The sequence below is a fragment of the Centruroides vittatus genome, unplaced genomic scaffold (assembly GCF_030686945.1).
Source record: "Centruroides vittatus isolate TY-2023 unplaced genomic scaffold, ASM3068694v2 contig_1697, whole genome shotgun sequence".
In the NCBI taxonomy this organism is placed as follows: domain Eukaryota; kingdom Metazoa; phylum Arthropoda; class Arachnida; order Scorpiones; family Buthidae; genus Centruroides; species Centruroides vittatus.
The window spans coordinates 30,917-51,987 of NW_027121030.1; the positions used below are offsets into that span (position 1 = coordinate 30,917).

The window sequence follows — 21,071 nt, forward strand, 5'->3', positions numbered from 1 at the left end:
CATCAAAGTTGCGCCCCTTCGTAAATTATCTTAATATAAAAAACAGAAACACTAAATAAAGCAGTCCGTTTGGCCAACTCCCATTTTCCCGCCAAAACTCTAACCTTTTATACGGATTGAAGTTAAGTTTGATTAACCAATCAGCGCTACCTAACTCTGTCGTAGGTCCGGCTTTGGTCCGATGATCCGCGGCCAATCAGCGATCGTGGATTCGAAACTACTGGTCGTTTTCCAACCGATTTCTGCAGCGTCGACTAATTTGAAATAAAATAAAAAGAAACAAGAAAAGGCGGGAATCGTATTGTGCGTCCAGCCGATTCTATCCCGACACTGACAATTAGATAACAAATCAAGTAGCTTCATTAAATCAGAATCACAAATCACGCGTAAACAAAATAAACAACTACGCGAGAAGTGTCGAATTCGAACGAGCAAGTGCACCGCCTGCGCGTACCACTCATTCCCTCTCGATCATTCGCGAAGCGCGTGAGTCGCGGACGAGATTGTTTGATATGAATTGATTTATTTTGATTTTTATATTTAATAATTGGCGATTTTGTGCGCCCCCCTTTGAAAGGTGCCCGGGCACGTGCCCTAGTTGCCCCACCCTAGCTACGCCACTAGGTCAACGGTGTGGAAATCATATTCTCCAAAGAAAGCAAGAGCTACTCTGTCAGCTGTCAAGGTACTAGTTATCAACTGTATTTAATTTTCAATGAAAACTATGCAATATGCTGTTCTGTCGCATGTAAAGTATTACCAGTCAGTTCTGCACATTGAAACGTTCCTGAACGTGAACAATCTCCTAGCAAATGTGAGGTCCTGGGCTGAGATGAAAAACATTTTTTAATTATATCAAAACAAAAACGAATATTGATCTTCGCGATTAATTAAAATTAAGGAAAACTAAATTATAAAGGAAAAGGGGAAATAAAATTATTTTAATAAAAGGAGAAAAATTAGTAAATTAAATTCTTTATAAGACAAGACGAACAAAAAAGAAAATGTTAATTAAAGTACAAGCCTTGGTTCGTTCAACACCAAACGAAAGACGGTGTCGAATTGTATTAATAAACAATCGTCTTTCTCGAGAATCGATCTGGTCCAATTTCATCCGGTAACAGAGAAACCTCTTTCTTGGTCCCAGATTGATCTTTAACTATTTGAAAGATGGGCATGGAAAGGGCCCATCGGTCCACCAGATAGCGAGAAACGGGGCCCGACAATGCTCCTGAAATCTTTCATGGGGACTTGCTGACCCGGATTCGATCTCGGGTTTCCCAAATTGCGCAAGCACGCCGGCCGTCGACTTCATTAAATTGCAATGACTAATTTAAAAATTAAATCATAGCAAAGTACACTAAATTGCTAATTCACTTTTAGAAAAATGTTGATTTGTCACGCTTCAAACAGTCATAATATAAAATATTTACACGTAAATCTTGTTAGAATTATCAATATGGCTACCGATAGCATTGTTATCAATATAGTAAGTAATATTTTGATTTTAACATTTATAGAACCCCTGTAAAAGTAACTTTGTTTTTATTTTAATGCATTAAACGCGTTTTTTATTTATTGCAAGTGATAAACGCATTTTCATCGGATGCGTTATGCCTTATAAAGGACAAGTGAAGATGATCCATTGTAAACGGAATTCTGCCGACGTAGACATTACTGGTTTGCTTACGTACGGCAATGTTGCATGTGGGCGATCAGCGTACTTTGAAATCAGTTTGAAAATATTTTCAAACTGATTTCAAAGTGACTGAGTTTTAATACTTTTAATAATGATGATGTTATTCTGGCAGTGGGCGTAGCGTAGTAGGGGCGGCAGGGGCGGCCCGCCTTGGGCGACACTTTTAGAGCGGCACAAAATTTCACAATAAATAATAATAATATCTTGTAAAAATTTGAACTCGTACAATACACAATAATGATGATTGTTCTTGCTGAAAAGTTCTTTAGAATTACTGTACATGTCAGTCTTTTAAATTGAGATACCTAAATAAGGGGGGGCTGACAGCCACGCTACGCCACTGTATTCTGGGCCAATTTTACTGCCAGTAGTGTGATCCGTTGTCGGCCGAATGGTTGGGGATGTTAATGTCATCCCACTGCTTGAAGGACCCAAGATGGAACCCAGTGGTCTACCAGGAATTTTTCATGAGTGATGTGTCCCGGATATGCCAGGCCCGTCCCTTACTACTCGGTTCCCTTCGTTTTGAGTCTGGTTAAACCCATGATGAACGTGATTAAGTGTTTGATTTGTTGGGAACGGCAACGCAAGACGTGAGCGATTTGTCAAGGGAAATTCCTCCCGGGAGGACTTTCTATGGTAAACTGGCCCCTACTTAAATGTTATTAACGTGGAAAAAAACCCGGAAAACTCCACGAGGCCGACCCATTGGTGAAGCTCGAATCCGCGCCCCCAACCACTAGTGTACAGCGTTCTCTAAGTGCCGACAGGACGAAAGTGTCAAAAACGTTTGTTTTATTTATAAAAAAAAATAGTAGATAGCCTGGAACTATATGGAATTTTTCTAAGAAAACGTTTTAAAAACGAACTTTTAGAACCGATTTGGGTGCTACAAACGTGAAGAAAACTTGGAAAACTTCATGTGACCAGCTCGTTGGTGAGGTGCAAATCACGAACAGAGAACACTGGTAGTAGATTTAGCCACTAACAGTATTCAGTGGTCGTGGATTCGACGTAGGACTATAATAGGGTTAAAATAGAAAGATTCTGCACTGAAGCCGGGCCCTTCCGAATTACGGACCCTAGACATTTGTCTAATTTGTCTATTGGTTAATCCGGCCTTGAACTCTATAGTCTTGGGTATGTGTATATATTAAGTCTTTCCGCCATTTGGGCACTAAGACAGCCTTTTTATCAAATCCACTATGGGAGACCTGGGATCGAATTCGGACTGATCGAAAACCCCATGAATTTTTCTTTGGGTGTTCCATTGGCGCGTTATACATTCATGGGCCCCAGGTAAAATTTGAATTAGGTGGCCCCACGTACAGTATTCACACATTTTTCTTCGAGGAAGTTTTTTGAGTTAAAGCTTTTTTTAAAATAAAAGAACGACTTGGGGGCCGTTCTGTTAGTGGGAAACCAGGCAATTGCCCTTTTTCGCCCACAGGATAACGCACCACTGGCATGTTCGACTAGATATGCCGGACCCCGTCTCTCGCTACTCGGCTTCCCCATCGTAGGTCCTGTATAATCCATAATTGGTTTTCTAAAATGCCCTTCTTCTAAAAGTGATCACAGAACGGAATAATTTAATGTTATAAATTTAAGTAAAAATCGTACAGAATTATACAAAAAATATATATATATATAATTTTTTAAAATTATATTTACGCATTCTAAACAATTAATTGAATTCGATTATTTAAATTACCGCCATTAATCGATTAATCGTATAATAAAATTTTAGTTCGTATATAATCCGAGAGGGGTCGCTAGCCGATTTGCTCGACCAGATGGTGAGATGTGTGTTTAGTTTGGCGTGTTGTTAGCAGTCGAGCGATAAGCAAAAACCATTGAATTATAAACTCAATTGCGTAATAAAAAGGTGCGTTTTCGCTTCCAGATAATACAGAAGTAGATAAATTGAAGATATTTCCGATAATTGTGCAACCGTGCGTTGACTTTTGTACCGGAAGAAAGTTTGTACACGTGATTTGCGTAAGAATCTTATCGAAATCAATTTATATTTTACTTAAAATGTCGTATATTTAAAATGGATATTGATGCGGGCGTAAGTAATGTTTCGTGCCAGGTTTTACCTTTGCGTATGTTAAATGCGCATTGTATTAATTAAAGGAAGTGACTCGATTCGATCCTCGTGTTTTTGTTCGTTTGAAATTGACATCTTTTCGGTTTTTAGTCTCTTCCATATGCATGCTGATTCGTAATAATCAGAATGACGACTTGGCCGTTACAATGTGTCAAACTGTGCCTTTTATACTAAATTATGCCTCCTTGTTTTTAATTTCTTGTCATTGATTTGACTAGTTAAAGACTTCTTGTTAATAATATTAATCATCAATTGTAAGTAGGGAATTTTCGTATTGAACAATAATTGTAGAAAGATTTTTCCATTTCTGTCGTGTGTTCGGTCGACCTGCAGCGAGGTTGCCGGACGTGTACTGGACGGATAGTTCCTCAAAAAATATCCGAGGCTTTTTGGCCTTCTCAGATTCGTTCTGTTTTTCCCAGTCTGGCGGGCCGACTCCTTAACTGCTCGACCTGCAGTCGATCGAGGACGGGCCGTGAAAGGAGAGATGAGGCTCGGTTAAAGTATAGTTAGTCCGCATGCTCTCCGAAACTCATAAAAATATACAAATAAAGCTATAGTCTGTGCACCGAAAGAACAGGATGTGAATTGGTCCTAGTGGGAAGGGTCCTATGTTGGATGAAAGATGTGGAAGGAGATGTAGAAGTTGACACGTGGATCGCAGTAATAAAATTTGTAAAACAATAAAATCATTTACGATAACAATATAAAAATGCTTTAAAAATGTAAAACAAAACAGAAGGAGGAGATCAAATTCATATGTTGACTTTCACATGTCTTTCATCTCTTTTGTCTGACACAAACCTTTTCAGCTCAGTATGACTCATGTCTCTTCTCAATATGAAAAAGAAAGGATGATTTTACTCTGTATGTACTGTAAGTAGTAAAGGAGCATCAATACATATACAGGTACAAACCCACTGCTTGTACAAGTATTAGACTATTAAGTAGACAGTTGGCAAGATATTTTAGTTACCTTTATCTTATCTAGGATCACTAGGTACTTATTTGATAGTGTCAAAAATGGGATAAAATGAGGTATCGAAGAAAAAATCTGACACTTCAACATTAAGTTTCTTTGGTCCTTGTTCAGTGTCAAAACAAAATGAGAACTTTTGTATTGCTTACCGACTAGGGTAAAAATGATCAATTTGATACTTGAACGCATTGAGTCTATTCCAGTTGTATGGAAGATAGATAAAATAGATTCTTTTTTGTTGTGCAGGACTTTGCAAACATTAAGACATTTATTAGAATTGTTGAGTAGCCGAAAAAAAGAAAGATTGATGCCATTGACATGTTTAATGTGTTATTACTTTTAATATTTATGATTATTTTACAATTTTTAAGACTTTTATGTCTACAGAACTTTAATTTTAGAATTTTTATATTGTCTAATGGAAGTTTAAATTGTGTCTGATGGCTTTCAAATTATATATAATTCAAAGATTAAACAATTACTGAAATACATCCTATTTATCCTACAACAAAGATGCTAGAATAGGAAAACTGAAATATTAAATTGACATTATATTAAAAATTGAAGTGGAAATTATTGAAAAAATACTTGTTTTGTGCGTGTATAACTAAATTTCAAACTTTTTTTGTTTTAATCGTTTTTGTAGGATTTTAACACGAGTCCGGCCATGAGTACAATTACGTGTATGTGTTTGAGGAGTGTCATTAACCTCGGGAACAGTATTATTGGCGTCAGTATATTAGCCATGCCGTATTGTTTTAAAAAGGTAAATATATTTACTTTGAAATAAATTAATAATTACAGTCTGAATCTTGAGTTGTGTACAGAATCAAGATAAGCTTGTAAGAGAATACCTACTTTTCTTCTACTGTAATTCATTTCCAAATAATAATATAAATGTAAATAATATAAATATAGTAGAGCATCAATTATCCGAATACCGATCAATCGAAACATCAGTTAACTGAAAGCGTTCCAGTTGGCAAATTCAAATTCGAGTAGTGCTGTGGCACTGTAGCACTCTTTCCCTCCCTGGCAACCTAAACTATAGTCCTACTTTAATGTACTACTTTATATAAGATATGTATTTGTAAGACATATGATAGAAAATATATACAATACAGTTTTGTGTTTAATATATTTTTTTGTAAATTATCAGTTATCCGAAAAATCTTATTTAAACAATCCCAGTCCCGAATTGTTTTGAATAATTGACGCTCTACTGTAATAATTTTTAAAATAATTTCTGTTTTGTGAGTACTAAGAGGACCTTTTTTATACTATCTGGATTTGGCTGGATCGAGTATGAGAGACAAAAGTCCAAAGTAGCTGGGTCACTGCCAAAATGGCAAAGGCAGTTAGTGATAGTCTAGTGCAGGGGTCGTCAGTTTGTGAAGTGAGAAGAACCAAATTGTCATGTAAACAAGATAACCAAAGTACCAGAGAGCCACATCGAGGCTTAACTGCTTGGCCGATCGCCGACCAACTGTGTTGAAGGATGCCCCCTAGTGCGCATTACTGGCATTCCGTGACGACAATAAATTCCTATTACAAATATACTGAATTATTTATATTGTTATTGGATATTGGCCAAATGAATAATAATAATTTATACTGTTAATGTAAATAATAATTTATATTATTAATTTAAATGTACGAAATATGACACATGATGGGGGCCTCTAGTGGCCGTTTTTGGCATAACGTTACACGGATGGATGGACACACGTTCAGTAGGTTATATATATAGATATGCTTTAAATGCTACCACTTGCATGTGATTCATATTGATCAACACATGTGGTCATTTGCAGACGGGCTAAAGAATGGTAGAGAGTATGCCGTACGAGTTGAAGTTTGTTCGGCGGCTGTATCTCATAAACTCATAAGTTATAAGGCTGCTTGAGATGAGGTGAGATTGGAGTTTATGTCCGAAGAGCCGGAAACGTCTATGCAAAGAGCCACATGTGGCTCGCGAGCCGCACTTTCTGACCCTTGGCTTAGTGTTATGAGTGATCTGGAATTGAATCCAGACGAACAACCTCCTCGAAAAATTATCACGGATGGTCTTGCATAGATAAATTGGATCCTGTTCAATTTATCCAGCCATTCTATTGTGGGCTTAGCCAGGTCTGACAGTCTATGACAGGTCTGAAGAAAGGCTCTCTTGTACCCATGGGACAAAAAAATCCAAAACGGGACGGAAATATCCCATTCGAACTACTTGTGAAAATTTCCGACGTTACGACCAGAACTCGAACCAGATCCCCTCACGATAGTAGCCAATGCCTTTAATGCATTAGTCAACCAGTTATCTGTATTAATAAACATTATTAATAGAACCATTTTAAGAAATTTATATGAAAGTATTAATGAACTTTTTATTTTTTAGTGCGGTATTCTGCTGAGTATATTATTGATAATTGCCAGTGGTCTTATTACTCGAGCCGCTTGCCACTTACTCCTCAAGTCAGCAATTATGGCTAGAAGAAGAAATTTTGAGTTTTTGGGTTAGTGTTTTACAATTTTCTTGACATTAAATTGTACAACTGTAATCACTTAAAAATGTAAATAAATGTCAAATTATTTTCAAGAACAAAATCAGAAAATTCTTTAAAATATTGAATTGTGAAATTGTCAAGATCTTCCAATATTTTATGTCGTCGTACAAATAATAATAATTATAAAATGAGTATTTTAATTAAGGAAATATTTTGTTTGAAGCATTTTAAAGTGCTTATTGGATCATCCTTAGCTTATAAAATATCTAGAATATATTCAGAATATAAGAATATTGCAACTTGAGATTATTAAGAAGAAAATTTTGCTTGATTGAAGTTTTTCTACAAGTATCTAAATATTTTTAAACTTTTCTTAGCTGATTCATAAGACTACTTTTAATCCAACGAATGTTTAATCTTTAAATATTCACAAATATTGATGCATAATAAATCGAATATTTAGAATCAATTTGTAATGATGGAACTAAAGTAAGCTCAAAAATGCTTAGATGTTAGATATTTGTAGAAGAAGTTGCCAATAAAACAGAGTTTTATTATCATAGCTTTCATTATATGACATTAAATAGCATTTTAATTTTAGCTTTTCATACATTCGGGCCCACCGGTAAACTCGTCGTAGAAATCGGGTAAGTCGATATTTTGTTTAAATATAATTTCCAAAATTATGAATAAAATAACTCTGTTAGTATTTTGCTCTTACAGAAGAATTTGAATATTCGATAAAGAATTTTAATAAGTTGCAAGATTCATTTAGATAAAATTTTCTTCAACACGACAAAAACAAATAATTATTTACAGCTTTAGTACCATTATCCTTGAAGAATGCAAGCTGTCTCGTGTACATGACAACCAGACAGCTGATGCAATAAATATATCAGCTTGTTGTTTTGTATACGTAATAAATGGGGTGTATCTTTGTGTACATGCTGTAAATATTTACACACTTGTACATTCATTTTCAAGGATATCAAAAGTAAATTATCAAAAAATTATGCTATTTAATGCATTATTTAGTAATAATAATATAGTCTGGTAGCAAAAGTATTTTTTTCAAATCAAAAATACTAAAAATTGCAATGACTGTGGTGTATTTTACAAATCAGATCACTCGTTAAATAATATCTGTGCACAAACTGGGATTGAAACACTCAGTTTTACAAAGAATAACTCGAATTGGCCAAATTTATTAAAATAAATGGTTTTTTAATTTATTATTATTATTATTATTATTAAATTTTAGAAAACTAAATTGATAAATATTTAGTGAATTAATTACTTTCCCTCCATTGATTATTAACTCGTATTTGAATGCAAGTCTAAATCACAATAGAATAAAACATCTGGAAAGTATTTTGGTGTAAATAATTTTTTGAACTTCTCGTAAAAGGTACAATATTATTCTCAAATTCGGTATTCGGGGTGCATAGTGGACCCTAGTTAACTGACAAATGCAGATAGCTACAATTACGAATGTGATGTATAGTTATAGTGACGTGACTGTGTGCTACACGTCACTATAACTATAGCAGCACTATAACAGCAGAAAACTGGCAACATCCCAGTGGTAAAATTTGTAAGCTAGCACTCCTATTTTAAAAACAATGAATGGTAAGGGAAAAAATCAAGAGTCATAGAGTGTTACTGATTTAGTAGAAAAGGAACACGAATAGTGTGAATGGAAAGTTTGAAATGATAATGTGCACGTTAGCATAGATGGTTAAATGTGTATTTCTGGTATTCATTTGTGTGTTCTCATTCATTTTTCTTGCATTTATTTATGATGTGTATTTTTCATTATTGTTTGTCTTTGTGCTGTATTTATTACTGTGTGTTGTATGTTGCTCTCGTGTCAGTGTTTAAGGACTTTACTATGCATCCTGTATAGTTGTTATTTCCTATTTTTGACGATGCAGTGTATGATTAACTAAAGAAGTTTTTCATATACGCTGTGCTGTGTTAATAAATTTCATGTGTTTTAAGACTTATTTTGTGTCTTAAAACATGAAATTAAAAACATTTTTGTAATAATGAGAATTTAATTTTATAATATAATCAATTTATTTTTAGTTATGTTTATTAATATATTTAGTATTTATGTTAATTTAGTTAGAATTTTAATAATTGAATATTTCATTTTAATATCAGATTATTTTTTTAGAATCATTGGATTCCTTATTGGAGTGTGTGTAGCATTTTTTGTAGTAGTCGGAGACTTAAGCCCGGCTCTTATAGCTAAATTTCTAATGGTTGAAGTAAGTGATTCTTCTGCAATTTAATTGTGAATGGTAACCAATACAATTATATATTATAAACTAATTATTTTGAGAGGAAGAAGTAATATAGCATTGAGTTGAATGCCTATGTCATAAGATATTCAATCATTTTGAAAGATCTTGATTCATTGGACACGATCATTTTAGATCAAATTGATTCATTCCTTGTCCTCAATAATGCTAGATAATTTAGTGCAAATCATATTTGTTCTTAATGAATGAAATTGAGACTAGATAGATATATTTTTCTGTGTTTCTACTTCATATTAATTAATGAAACCAATCCAATTAAGAATGTGTGGCTTAATATTGTTTCATACTGATATAAAATCAATTTAATGATGTTTAACACTTATATCAGATTATCAGTTTTGTAAATTAGATGTGGAATGTAACTAAGCATATGTGCGTGCATAGTTATATATGCATGCTCACACAAGTATGATTATATACACATACATAAATCACTTGGTGCTATATTGGGTAAATTGAAGAAATATGGAGGGTGGAGTAACAGCTCACATTTTATATCTCGAATATGATCGATAATATGACAAGGAAAGTATTACTCACTGTTCTGGGTTCATCACCTGGACCTAAAACAAAGTATGAAAAGTGGGAGATATATTGATATGCTATTAGATTATTTGCAGTGTAATTGATATAAAAATTTGAGGTATGAGATATATGCCTGAAGGCTTACACAAATGAATTTACGTGTACAAACTGTACTGTGCCTCACTTGTAGATTGGTATGAGTTTATTTTGCTTTAATTTTTAATTAAACTACATTTGCACAAATTCTGCATGAGGTACTACTGGTAATCAGTCATCGAGGCACAAACCTTATACCTTAAAGCACTGGGAAATTTTTAGTAAGTCACACAAGATACCTTGTGACAATTAACATGTTAATAGAAACATTTTCAGATCTTTCAATCTAGCCTAGAGGTTTGAAAATGTTTCTCACTGGATGAAAAGTTTTCATTAAAATAGAATGTTCATCACTTCTCTTTATTAACTTTATTGTTTATTATTTCATTAAAACAACTGCAATTAGAATGTTTCAATATATTATATTATTTTAATCTGTTTAACATTTTTATTACAGATTTTATTACAGAGATTGTCATTTAATTTCTTTTGCAGAATACTTCACAGCTAAGAGCAGAGATATTAATATTTTTAGGTTTATTTGTTGCTTTTCCTCTTGGACTTCTACGAAAAGTGGATAGTTTAACCAGTTTCAGTGCCATGTCTATAGGTTTTTATATGTTTTTGATTCTAATTGTAAGTATCATTTAAATATAAAGTGTTATATAAATAATAGTATTATATTTATATAAATATTTTTATAAATAGTAGTATTATGTAATATTTAATTTAGCAACTTCATTATCCTGTATTGTGTAACAAAAGTACTGATTTTAGATTTGAACAGGACTCTATTGTTTGTAATAGAGAATGATCTCTGTAAATATGAAAACAGTTTACTAAAAAATAAGTATTTTATTTAAATAATAATAATAATAAAAATAATCAGAATATTTTGTGAAATATCATTGAAACAATATGTGACTAAATGTTTTAGATTTTGAAATTATTTAAACAGACAGCTATTAATTCAAGCAGATAAACTGTTGATTTTCCTATATTTTGTTTATATAGGTAGAATATAGAAAACATAATTTTTAGATAAATAAATAAATATATACAGTCGACTCCGCATAAGTCGACACCCGGATAACTCATCACTGTAGGTTAATTAGTCAATTTTCTGTGGTCCCGGTCGACTTACGTAGGCAATAATGTTATTAATGTTAAAAAACTCGGTTTACTCGACATCGTTTAATTCGTCACCACTGAATAAATTAACATACTTTTTCTGTTTCACACTTTTTTTTGACGTCTGATAAGTTGACTTCCCTCCTGAAAAAATGAATTCACATCGAACAATAAGCTGTGTGGTATGAACTCATTTTTCAGGGGGGAGCCAACTTATCAGAATTCTAAAAAGTGTGAAACAGAAAAAGTATGTTGATTTATCCAGTGGTGATGAATTAAATGATGTCGAGTAAACACAGTTTATTAAGGTTAATAACACTGATGCCTATGTAAGTCGGCTGGGACCACAAAAAATTTACTATGTAACCGACGAGTGACAAGTTATTTGTGTGTTGACTTATGTGGAGTCGACCTGTGTATATATATATATAAAATATACTAAAAATTATTTATTAGTAATTCTCACTGATACAAAACCACTCAATAGCAGGGCTCTATGATACTTCTCAGTTTACAGATACAAACTTTCAGACACTAGTTTATGTCAGGGATGCCATAATTGGGCACATTGTTTGGTAAAGCAGCTTTAGTGAGTGCAACTTGTTAACCAAACCAATGACATGATTATTTCAGATGAAACAGGCTGTTGTCAGTTTGATTAACCAGTTGTTATTAAAGCCACTTTACTGGGCAATGTGCCAAATACTTACTTCAGGTGCCCATCATAGCATAACAATAAAAAATTCAACGTAAAGTAAGATATTGGAGTAAATATTTCCACTTCACACTACATAAAAATTGATATTATACATGTAAATATTGCAAGACATGAAATTTTTATAATACAGAAATAAATTTACATTTATTATTGTTGTCTTAATTTATTAATTTATATATAGTTGTATTTCCAAAAAACTATTGCCATATCTGATTAAAATTTAGAGATGAATATAATTTCTCCAATGTTAATTAAATTTTATTTGATTTTGAGTTAGTTAGTTAATTAATTAATGCCAAGTGATCTTTTGAATATTGGACTACAGAGCTTAGTGTTAGCCCAATAATTTAGCAGATTGTTTGGCATTAATTAGTATAAGTGTATATGATGTAATATTTTAATGCAATTAAAATTGATTTCAAATAATCTACGTAATGTAACTCTTTATAGACTTAAATTTTTATGTTAGATTGTAGGAGAAGCTTTACCAAAATTGTTAGCAGGCAGTTGGTGGAATCAAGTCAACTGGTGGCAACCTGCCGGATTATTGCCTTCTTTGCCTATATTTTCAATGGCTTTATCCTGCCAAACGTAAGTAAAATGTTTTAAATATAATAAAAAAAATTTTCCACATTATATAAAAACATATTTGAAGACGTTTTGCATTTTTGTTGATCCGAACTAATTATTGTAAGAGCTTGTTTGGGTTAGTGAAAAATTCAGATTAGCAACGTTAAATAAAAAGAAAAGGAAGTCAGAAAGAACTACAAACAAATACAGTAAGACCACGCTTAATGTAGGGGATGTGTTCCTAGATGACAATGTGCTAAACAAATCAGCATTAAATGAAGTCATTTTAACATAGAGTAAATAGAGAAAGGGGAACATGTGACCAAAACTAAACAGATTTAACGCTTAGCCCATACCCGTTGCTGTTCATTGCGTTAATAAACCTATTGATGTCCAGAAACAGATTTACTTTAATATTAAGTTATTTTTATATTTATTTGTATAATAATATATGTTAAATAACACAAACATATGCACACAGAAGTGTAAAGTTCATTATTTGTGATGAAGGTTTTGGCTCTTCTGAAATTCTTGTTTTTTGCAATAAAGTCGTGTAGTGATTCATACTCGTACCCAGCAGAATTAAATAAAAAACTTAAATCAACACCTTAATGTTTGCTGAGAAATTTTTAATTTAACGAACGTTTTCGGCCTCATCTATAGGCCATCATCAGGTCGAAATACAAAAATTGGAACGCTTACGTTCCATACACAGAATACAAAATTCAAACTAAACATTTTTTTAAAAAATGGAACTAATTAACGGATAAATAAATAAACATATAGTGAGAAACTAGAAAAACAAAAATAATAACAACAAACGAACATAATATCAATATTACCTATCCTAACTATAAATAATTCAATTTAAAATATAACTAAGTTCATGCGCCTCCTATAAGTTTTTAAGGGCATATTTCCAAGCCGAAGGAAGACCCTCCGCGTCCCTTGCATTAATACATTTATCTTTTAGCTTACTTCTGTAAATTTCTATTTTTTCCGCTGTTCTCGCCAAAGTTGGGGAATGTACCTGTTTTATGATTTTCGCCTCATTCCACCGTACCACGGATCCTTCAGCTTGCCCCATCTGGGCTAGTACTGTTGTATTGGACCCTTTTCTAATATCATACTTATGTTCCTTCATCCTTATTCCTAAGTTTCTAGTAGTAACCCCCACGTACTCTTTATTAATACCTAACAACTGGTTCTCGTAGGGGATCTTATATACACCTGCCTTATCTTCTTTTTTAACTAATCCATTTGTATAAAATACTTAGAAACGATAAAGGATTAGTTAAAAAAGAAGATAAGGCAGGTGTGTATAAGATCCCCTACGAGAACCAGTTGTTAGGTATTAATAAAGAGTACGTGGGGGTTACTACTAGAAACTTAGGAATAAGGATGAAGGAACATAAGTATGATATTAGAAAAGGGTCCAATACAACAGTACTAGCCCAGATGGGGCAAGCTGAAGGATCCGTGGTACGGTGGAATGAGGCGAAAATCATAAAACAGGTACATTCCCCAACTTTGGCGAGAACAGCGGAAAAAATAGAAATTTACAGAAGTAAGCTAAAAGATAAATGTATTAATGCAAGGGACGCGGAGGGTCTTCCTTCGGCTTGGAAATATGCCCTTAAAAACTTATAGGAGGCGCATGAACTTAGTTATATTTTAAATTGAATTATTTATAGTTAGGATAGGTAATATTGATATTATGTTCGTTTGTTGTTATTATTTTTGTTTTTCTAGTTTCTCACTATATGTTTATTTATTTATCCGTTAATTAGTTCCATTTTTTAAAAAAATGTTTAGTTTGAATTTTGTATTCTATGTATGGAACGTAAGCGTTCCAATTTTTGTATTTCGACCTGATGATGGCCTATAGATGAGGCCGAAAACGTTCGTTAAATTAAAAATTTCTCAGCAAACATTAAGGTGTTGATTTAAGTTTTTTAAAGTTGTGTAGTTTCATTTGTCGCTTTCTTTTTCTTTCCTTAAGGAAATGTCGGTAGAAGAAGATCACATCCAAAACACCTTGTTTTGCTTTTGCACTCCTTTCAAAATCTTCATTCGCTATAATTATTACCAAACTTTTATTAAGGAATTCCGTAGCAAGTTCTTTGGGTTCTTTGTTTTCAGAATCACTATTTCCAGTTCTACGTTCTGCCAATTCTTGAAGGTCGTAAGGCTCTCACCAGAAACCTGCAGTAACTCCTCAATATCCTGCTCATCTACATCTTCTAGTCCTGCTGTATCAATTAGGTTGACAATTTAGTCAACGATAGGCGTTTCTCATTGAGAATTCTTGGCTACCTCTGGCCATACCTTCTTCCACACTCCATTCATGCATTTATCAGTGAATTCCTGCCAAGTGAAGTCGATATTTCCTATGGCATCTATGATATATGTTTTCCAAAAGTGCACCACAAAAACATGGATCTAAGGAAAGTACAGCGTTACGACAAATTGCCACCTTTTGCCAATTGGTTCGTGTTTGGGAATAATCGTATTATATACGAATCAATGAAATTCCGCGATAATTTGAATCAGTGTAAATTTTAAGCATTTTTTAAGGCTTAGAGCAGACTGCATTATGTCGAATCATTGAAAAGTTTGAAATTTCAGTAGTGTGTCCCCTTAATCGAGATAGCGTTAAGCAGGGTCTTACTGTATATGTACCATACATACAGGGTCCATATTGCACTCTCGCAGAAGTAATGGCCCTTTAAGAATATGCATGTGAAAAGTTTTCCATTCTGTTCTAGTGTTCTAGTCCCCCTGTATGCACATTCAAACACTTCTTATGTTGTATTTGAAACATATATTTGTGTTGAAATGTATATTTTATATTATTTTTACAAATTCACACACATTAGTAAAAGAATACAAAAGTTTTATTATTGTAAAGTTTCAATTTATAATAATAAAATTTTATTGTTTACAGACAACTTTTTGAATTTTTTGATCCATTAAATGATCCTTCTCTGAAAAAGATGAATTCTGTCATTAATGGTGCAGTACAGATGTGCTTAGCTGTTTATATATCGGTAAGTATTAACATTTATAACTAAGATATATTAAACGTAATTTTATTTGTAAAACAAATTTATAATTTAACACTAAAAAAATCTGATATTGGGATTTTGTGAGACATTAAAAGTCAATCTATCACATTTTATATTAAAAAGATTACAGTAAAATAGCAACAGCACTTACTTGATTTGTGTATGTGCATTTGCATGTGTTTTGTGTTTGTGTGTGTATACAGACAAACACATAATTATAACACATTGGACAAAGCTAAAACATAGCTAAATGTTCAAAACTAATCCATCCACACTTTTCCAGCAAAGAATTTATTCAATAAACCAATGTTTTCGACTTACTTTATAAGCCTGCCTCAGGTTTAGCTGCAAAATTCAAATATCTGATACTAGCAGGTAGGCCCAGTGTTGCTCGGGCAAAAGTAACAATAGCGAAGATTGAGATTATTACATTATAGTCACAAAAGAAAAAGAGCAATTTCATCAACAAACTAAGTATTTCTAAAGAAAGGTCGAATTTGAAAATCGAATGTTCTAATAATGTTCAATTTTCACGAAGTGTTCTGATTATATCATTTGATTTTCATCGAATGTTCTAAAGAAGAATGGTCGAGAAAAACCGAACTAATGTGTTTAAATTTGAAAATCGAATGTGTTTTAACATATTACTTTTTTTCTTTTTTCTTTTTTTTTCAGAGCCCATAAATCTTGCACATCTCTTTCTCTTGTTCTCCATTGTTACTTAACACCTCCATTGTTGGCATTTCCATTGTTACTTGACACTTCCATTGTTACTTAACACTTCCATTGTTGATGGAAGTGTTAAGCCTTAATCCTGTCCCTCTCCTCCGTGGGGAGGTATTTTGAAAAATCCCTTCTTAGTGTGCGTTTTCATGACATACCCTAACTGTGTACCAAATTTCAACTTTCAACTCCTAACTGTTTGGGCTCTGCACTGATTATTATTATTATGTTGGGTTAAGTGAGATATACTCGGTTAACACTGGTGGCTGTGTACTATGCCAGACCAAAGTCAAGGCATAGTAACCAAAACAGAAATTAAAGAAGTGTATCAGTGTGTGTGTCTGTATTCAGGAATTTTCTCTCAATATGACATGTATTCAATATAGTGGCTTTCTGTAGTGTGATGTATGTGTTTCTATTCAATTGTAATGTGCCCAGGCTTTTGTGTAGTGTGTGTGGTATGACACCTGTAGAGGAGAGAACAACAGGTACAATAAGCACCCTATCCATCCTCCACAGATGCCTTATTTCCTGGGCGAGTTCTGTGTACTTGCTAATTTTTTCAGTGCATGCATTTTCTATATTGTGAGTGTTTGGAATGGATATGTCTATAATGTATGTGATTTTATTGTGTTTGTCAATGAGTGTGATGTCTGGTCTGTTGTGGTAAATTGTTTTATCTGTGATTATGGCTCTGTCGTAGTACATTTTGTGCGTGTTGTTTTCCAATACTGTCTGTGGAATGTACTTGTAGTATGGCTCGTGGATGTCTAATAATTTGTGTTTCTTTGCAAGCTCTTGGTGTATTATATTTGCTACTTGATTATGTCTATGTAAATAATCTGTCTGTGCCAAGAGCTTGCAACCAGAGGTGGTGTGTTGTATAGTTTCTGGCATGATGTGACATTTTCTGCATGTGTCATTTGTGAGTGTTGCATCTTTAAGTATGTGTTTTCTGTAGTTTTTAGTATTTATGACCTGATCCTGTATGGCAATCATAAATCTTTCCGTCTCCCCAAAGAGGCATCCCCGAGCTAACCAGCTGTTTGATGCAGTTTTGTCAATAAAATCCTGGGCCAGATCATAAGGGTGCCTGCCATCGAGTGCCTTTCGAGCCCACAATTGCTTAATGGTGTCTATGTTTTTATATGTTGTGTTGTGTCCATAGGATGTGAATGTAAGTTTAATGGTGTGTTATTTGAGTCTGCTAGAGTTACTGCTTTATGTAATTGTGATGTTTCTTGTTTTCTGTAGAAAAACTCTCGCAGTGACTGTATTTGTTTGTAGTGAAGGTTAACTATGTCAATCAGGCCACGTCTGCCATCTTTACGTGGAAGGGTTAATCTTTCTGTGGTGGATTTAGGATGATGTTGTTTATGCTTAGTAAGTGTTGTTCTTGTTTTCCTTTGGAGTTGCTCAAGATCTGTGTGAGTCCAATGTATAACTCCAAAAGAATATGTAAGTACTGGAATGACATATGTGTTTATTGCTTTAACTGTATGTTTTGCATTTAACTCTGTTCTGAGAATAGCATTTAACCTACTTTGGTATTCTTTAATTAATCTTTGCTTTATTTGTGTATGTTCTGTTAGTTTCGGCCTGTTGGAATCCTAAATACTTGTTGAACTCGCCCTCTTCTATGGATTCAATAACATCTCCATTTCCATGTGCAAAATCTTCTTTCTTCAGGATTCCTTTTTCTATGTGAAGTGTTTTGCATTTATCTAGGCCAAATTCCATTTGTATGTCCTTGGTGTATGAATATGTGATTTGTAGGAGTTGATGAAATTGTTTTTGTGTGGATGCACAAAGTTTTGTGTCATCCATGTACATGAGATGTGACAGTGTATACTGTGTTGTTTGTTCATGCCTGATATTGTAGCCATATTGTGTGTTGTTTAACATGTCGGATAATGGGTTCAAGGCTAAGCAGAACCAGAGAGGACTCAAGGAATCTCTTTGAAAAATTCCTTGCCTAATAAAAATTTGATTTGTTTGTATGGAAGTGTTATGAACCCTGAGATGTAGTGTTGTTCTCCAGTGCTGCATAGTGTTTTGAAAAAATGTAATGAGTGATGGATGTATTTTGTACATGTGTAGAATATGTAGCAGCCAACTGTGTGGAACACTGTCGAATGCTTTTCTAGAAAACAATCCTCATACCGGTACTCCAATATCCAATATCACTTCCTAAGCCTTTTAAATTTCCGGTACTCCATACGAAAATTAACAACTAACTAACGTTGAATGCTTTTCTGTAGTCTGTATATGTCATGTGTATGTTTCTGTGTTGTTTGTGTGCTTGCTGTAGAATGACTGAATCTATGAGTAACTGTTCTTTGCATCCCCAGTGATTTCTACGGCAACCTTTTTGTTGTTCCATAAGAATGTCATGTTCTTCAACATGTTTGTATATTTTGTTTGCGATACAGGATGTCAATAATTTGTAGAGTGTTGGAAGACATGTAATTGGTCTGTATTGTGTGGGGTCTGTGGTACTGTTGTTTTTAGGTTTCATGTAGGTGATGCCCCGAGTAAGAAAATTTGGCATGTCTTGTGGATTGATGATGATGTGTGTTAGGTGTTTAGCTAGTTCCTGATGCAGTGATGTAAACTTTTTGTACCAGAAATTGTGAATGTTGTCTACACCAGGTGTCTTCCAGTTGTGTGTTCTGTTAACAGTGTATTGGAAATCATGTATGTTTATTTCAGCACAGGACATAGTTGGTATGTTGTGCAAGTTTCTGTTCTCCTCCTCGATCCAGCCTGCATCAGCATTGTGCGTGGCAGCACTGGACCAAAGAGAAGACCAATATGTTGTGAGTTCTTCTTCTGTTGGTGTGCCACTGTGCTGTGTATCAGTGTTTGCTTTGTTATTAATTTGTCTGTAAAAGAGTTTTCATTGTTTGTAAATAATTTATTTTGTTGTTTTCGTAGTGTACATGTTTTGTATCGTTTGAGTCTACATGCTTTGGCAGCAAGTTTTTGTTTTAGTGTATCGATGTATTCTGTAATGTGTGTGTTGTGATGTTCATGTTTTGTGTGTGTTTTTATTTTCTTGAAAATGTTTTTGAGTTGTTTCCTTAATTTGGGTGTTATGTTGTTTTTAGTGTATTGTGTCAGCCTGCCTAATTGCTGTCTAATGTCATTTATTTGTGTTTCTATTCTTCTCTGCCAGGCAGGCTTGTGATAGAATTGTGTTTTCTGTGTATTTGTCTGTGAATGTACTTTCAGTCCATGGTATGTCACTACTGTGACTGCCCCAGCATAAACTAATGTATGAATGTCTGCGAGTGTAGAAATTGAATGAATGTAGTGTGGTAGTAAGTGAGTGTTTACATAATTTAGTGTTTTTTCTACTTTTTTTGACGTGTTGATTTTTGGTATTCGTGGTCGTTGTGTGGGATCTGTACCTGTATATTTAGTGAGTGTTTCCTGAAATATAAGTGAGAGCGTATTAACTAAATCCATGTCTATGTTATCAGTGATGGATGAGGAAGGGTCTGTAGTATCATTAGTGATAATTGTTGTATGTGTGTTATTATCAATGCTTGTTGCTGGATTATTCTGACAGGTTACACGATCTTCATTAATGTTAGATGTTTCTGTCTGTTGATGTATTTGATCAGCAACCTGTTGTTTGATAAGTTCAAGTGTTGTTTGTGAGATAAGGTTGTTGTGTATAATTGTTCTTTTTTGATCAACAACCCTTTGTTTGGTGACAGTGAGATGAGGATACTGTTGTGTGAATCTATGGTGTAGTTGTTGTCTGTATGCTGTCATGTTTGATTCGAGTTTTGTGATGGTGTAGTAAGTACGGATGATAAACTCGTTCATTTCTACTGTCTATTTCATCAGTTGGCGTGGTTTTCCAGCCTTTGTGGTCTGTGAATGCATTGCCACAGAAACACCAAGGCTGGGTTGGTTCCTCATATCTGTTGAGGGCATTGCAGTAGCCCTGCTTGGGCCTTTGCTGCTTTTGCCACTGATAACCAAGGGAGACTGTGGCCTATTTTTCGAACGGGAGCCTCTGCCTAACCCACGAACGCGGACCTTGTTAACCTGAGCGACGTCCGAGCTGCCCAGGTTGATCTGGTTATTACCATAATAAATATTTCCACAGAATGTGGGTGTGGTCACTCTTAGCTTCATTTCTCCCCATAGACCTTACTGGCATGGGTGTCTCTACCAGGAGCTTGTGCTCCAGCCTGCATTGCCCTATGGCTCAGTAAAATTACTGGGCTCTCCCACCATGACCAGGTGGTGACCCGGGAGAGTTATTATTATTATTAACTTGTCTCGATTATATATATATATATATATATATATATATTAGATTCTAAAGTAGAATGCTCAACATGTTCTATGATGTTATTTACAAATTTGAAATCAATGGAATGTTAAGTTTTACACACACTTTTTTTTATAACATTAAAATATAATATACACGTATCTCTTGTATAACACTAGTTACATTCCAAAAAAATATTGTGAGAACGTTATGCACAGAGCAAAGGAAATTGTCAGAATTCTACAAGTAGCCGAAGCCATAGGGTACTAAAAAAGACACAATAACAGGAATACATTCTTCTTTAACTGCACTAATTAATAATTCCGTCTC

At 33.9% G+C, this 21,071-nt stretch overlaps 1 protein-coding gene across 3 annotated transcripts in view; it reads left to right on the top strand.

Annotated features, from left to right (window-relative positions):
* Nucleotides 1–3,472: 3,472 nt before the first annotated feature.
* LOC136969050 (putative sodium-coupled neutral amino acid transporter 10) overlaps nt 3,473–21,071 on the top strand; it is a 30,903-nt gene continuing 13,304 nt past the window's right edge. Inside the window, exons 1-8 of one of the 3 annotated variants that reach the window (XM_067263130.1) lie at nt 3,473–3,587; nt 5,438–5,557; nt 7,184–7,301; nt 7,894–7,939; nt 9,472–9,565; nt 10,736–10,876; nt 12,559–12,680; nt 15,607–15,709. In XM_067263130.1, the coding sequence (XP_067119231.1) occupies nt 5,459–5,557; nt 7,184–7,301; nt 7,894–7,939; nt 9,472–9,565; nt 10,736–10,876; nt 12,559–12,680; nt 15,607–15,709 (723 nt within the window). In that variant the 5' untranslated portion in view covers nt 3,473–3,587; nt 5,438–5,458. The other 2 variants (XM_067263131.1, XM_067263128.1) reach the window with 2 other exon arrangements.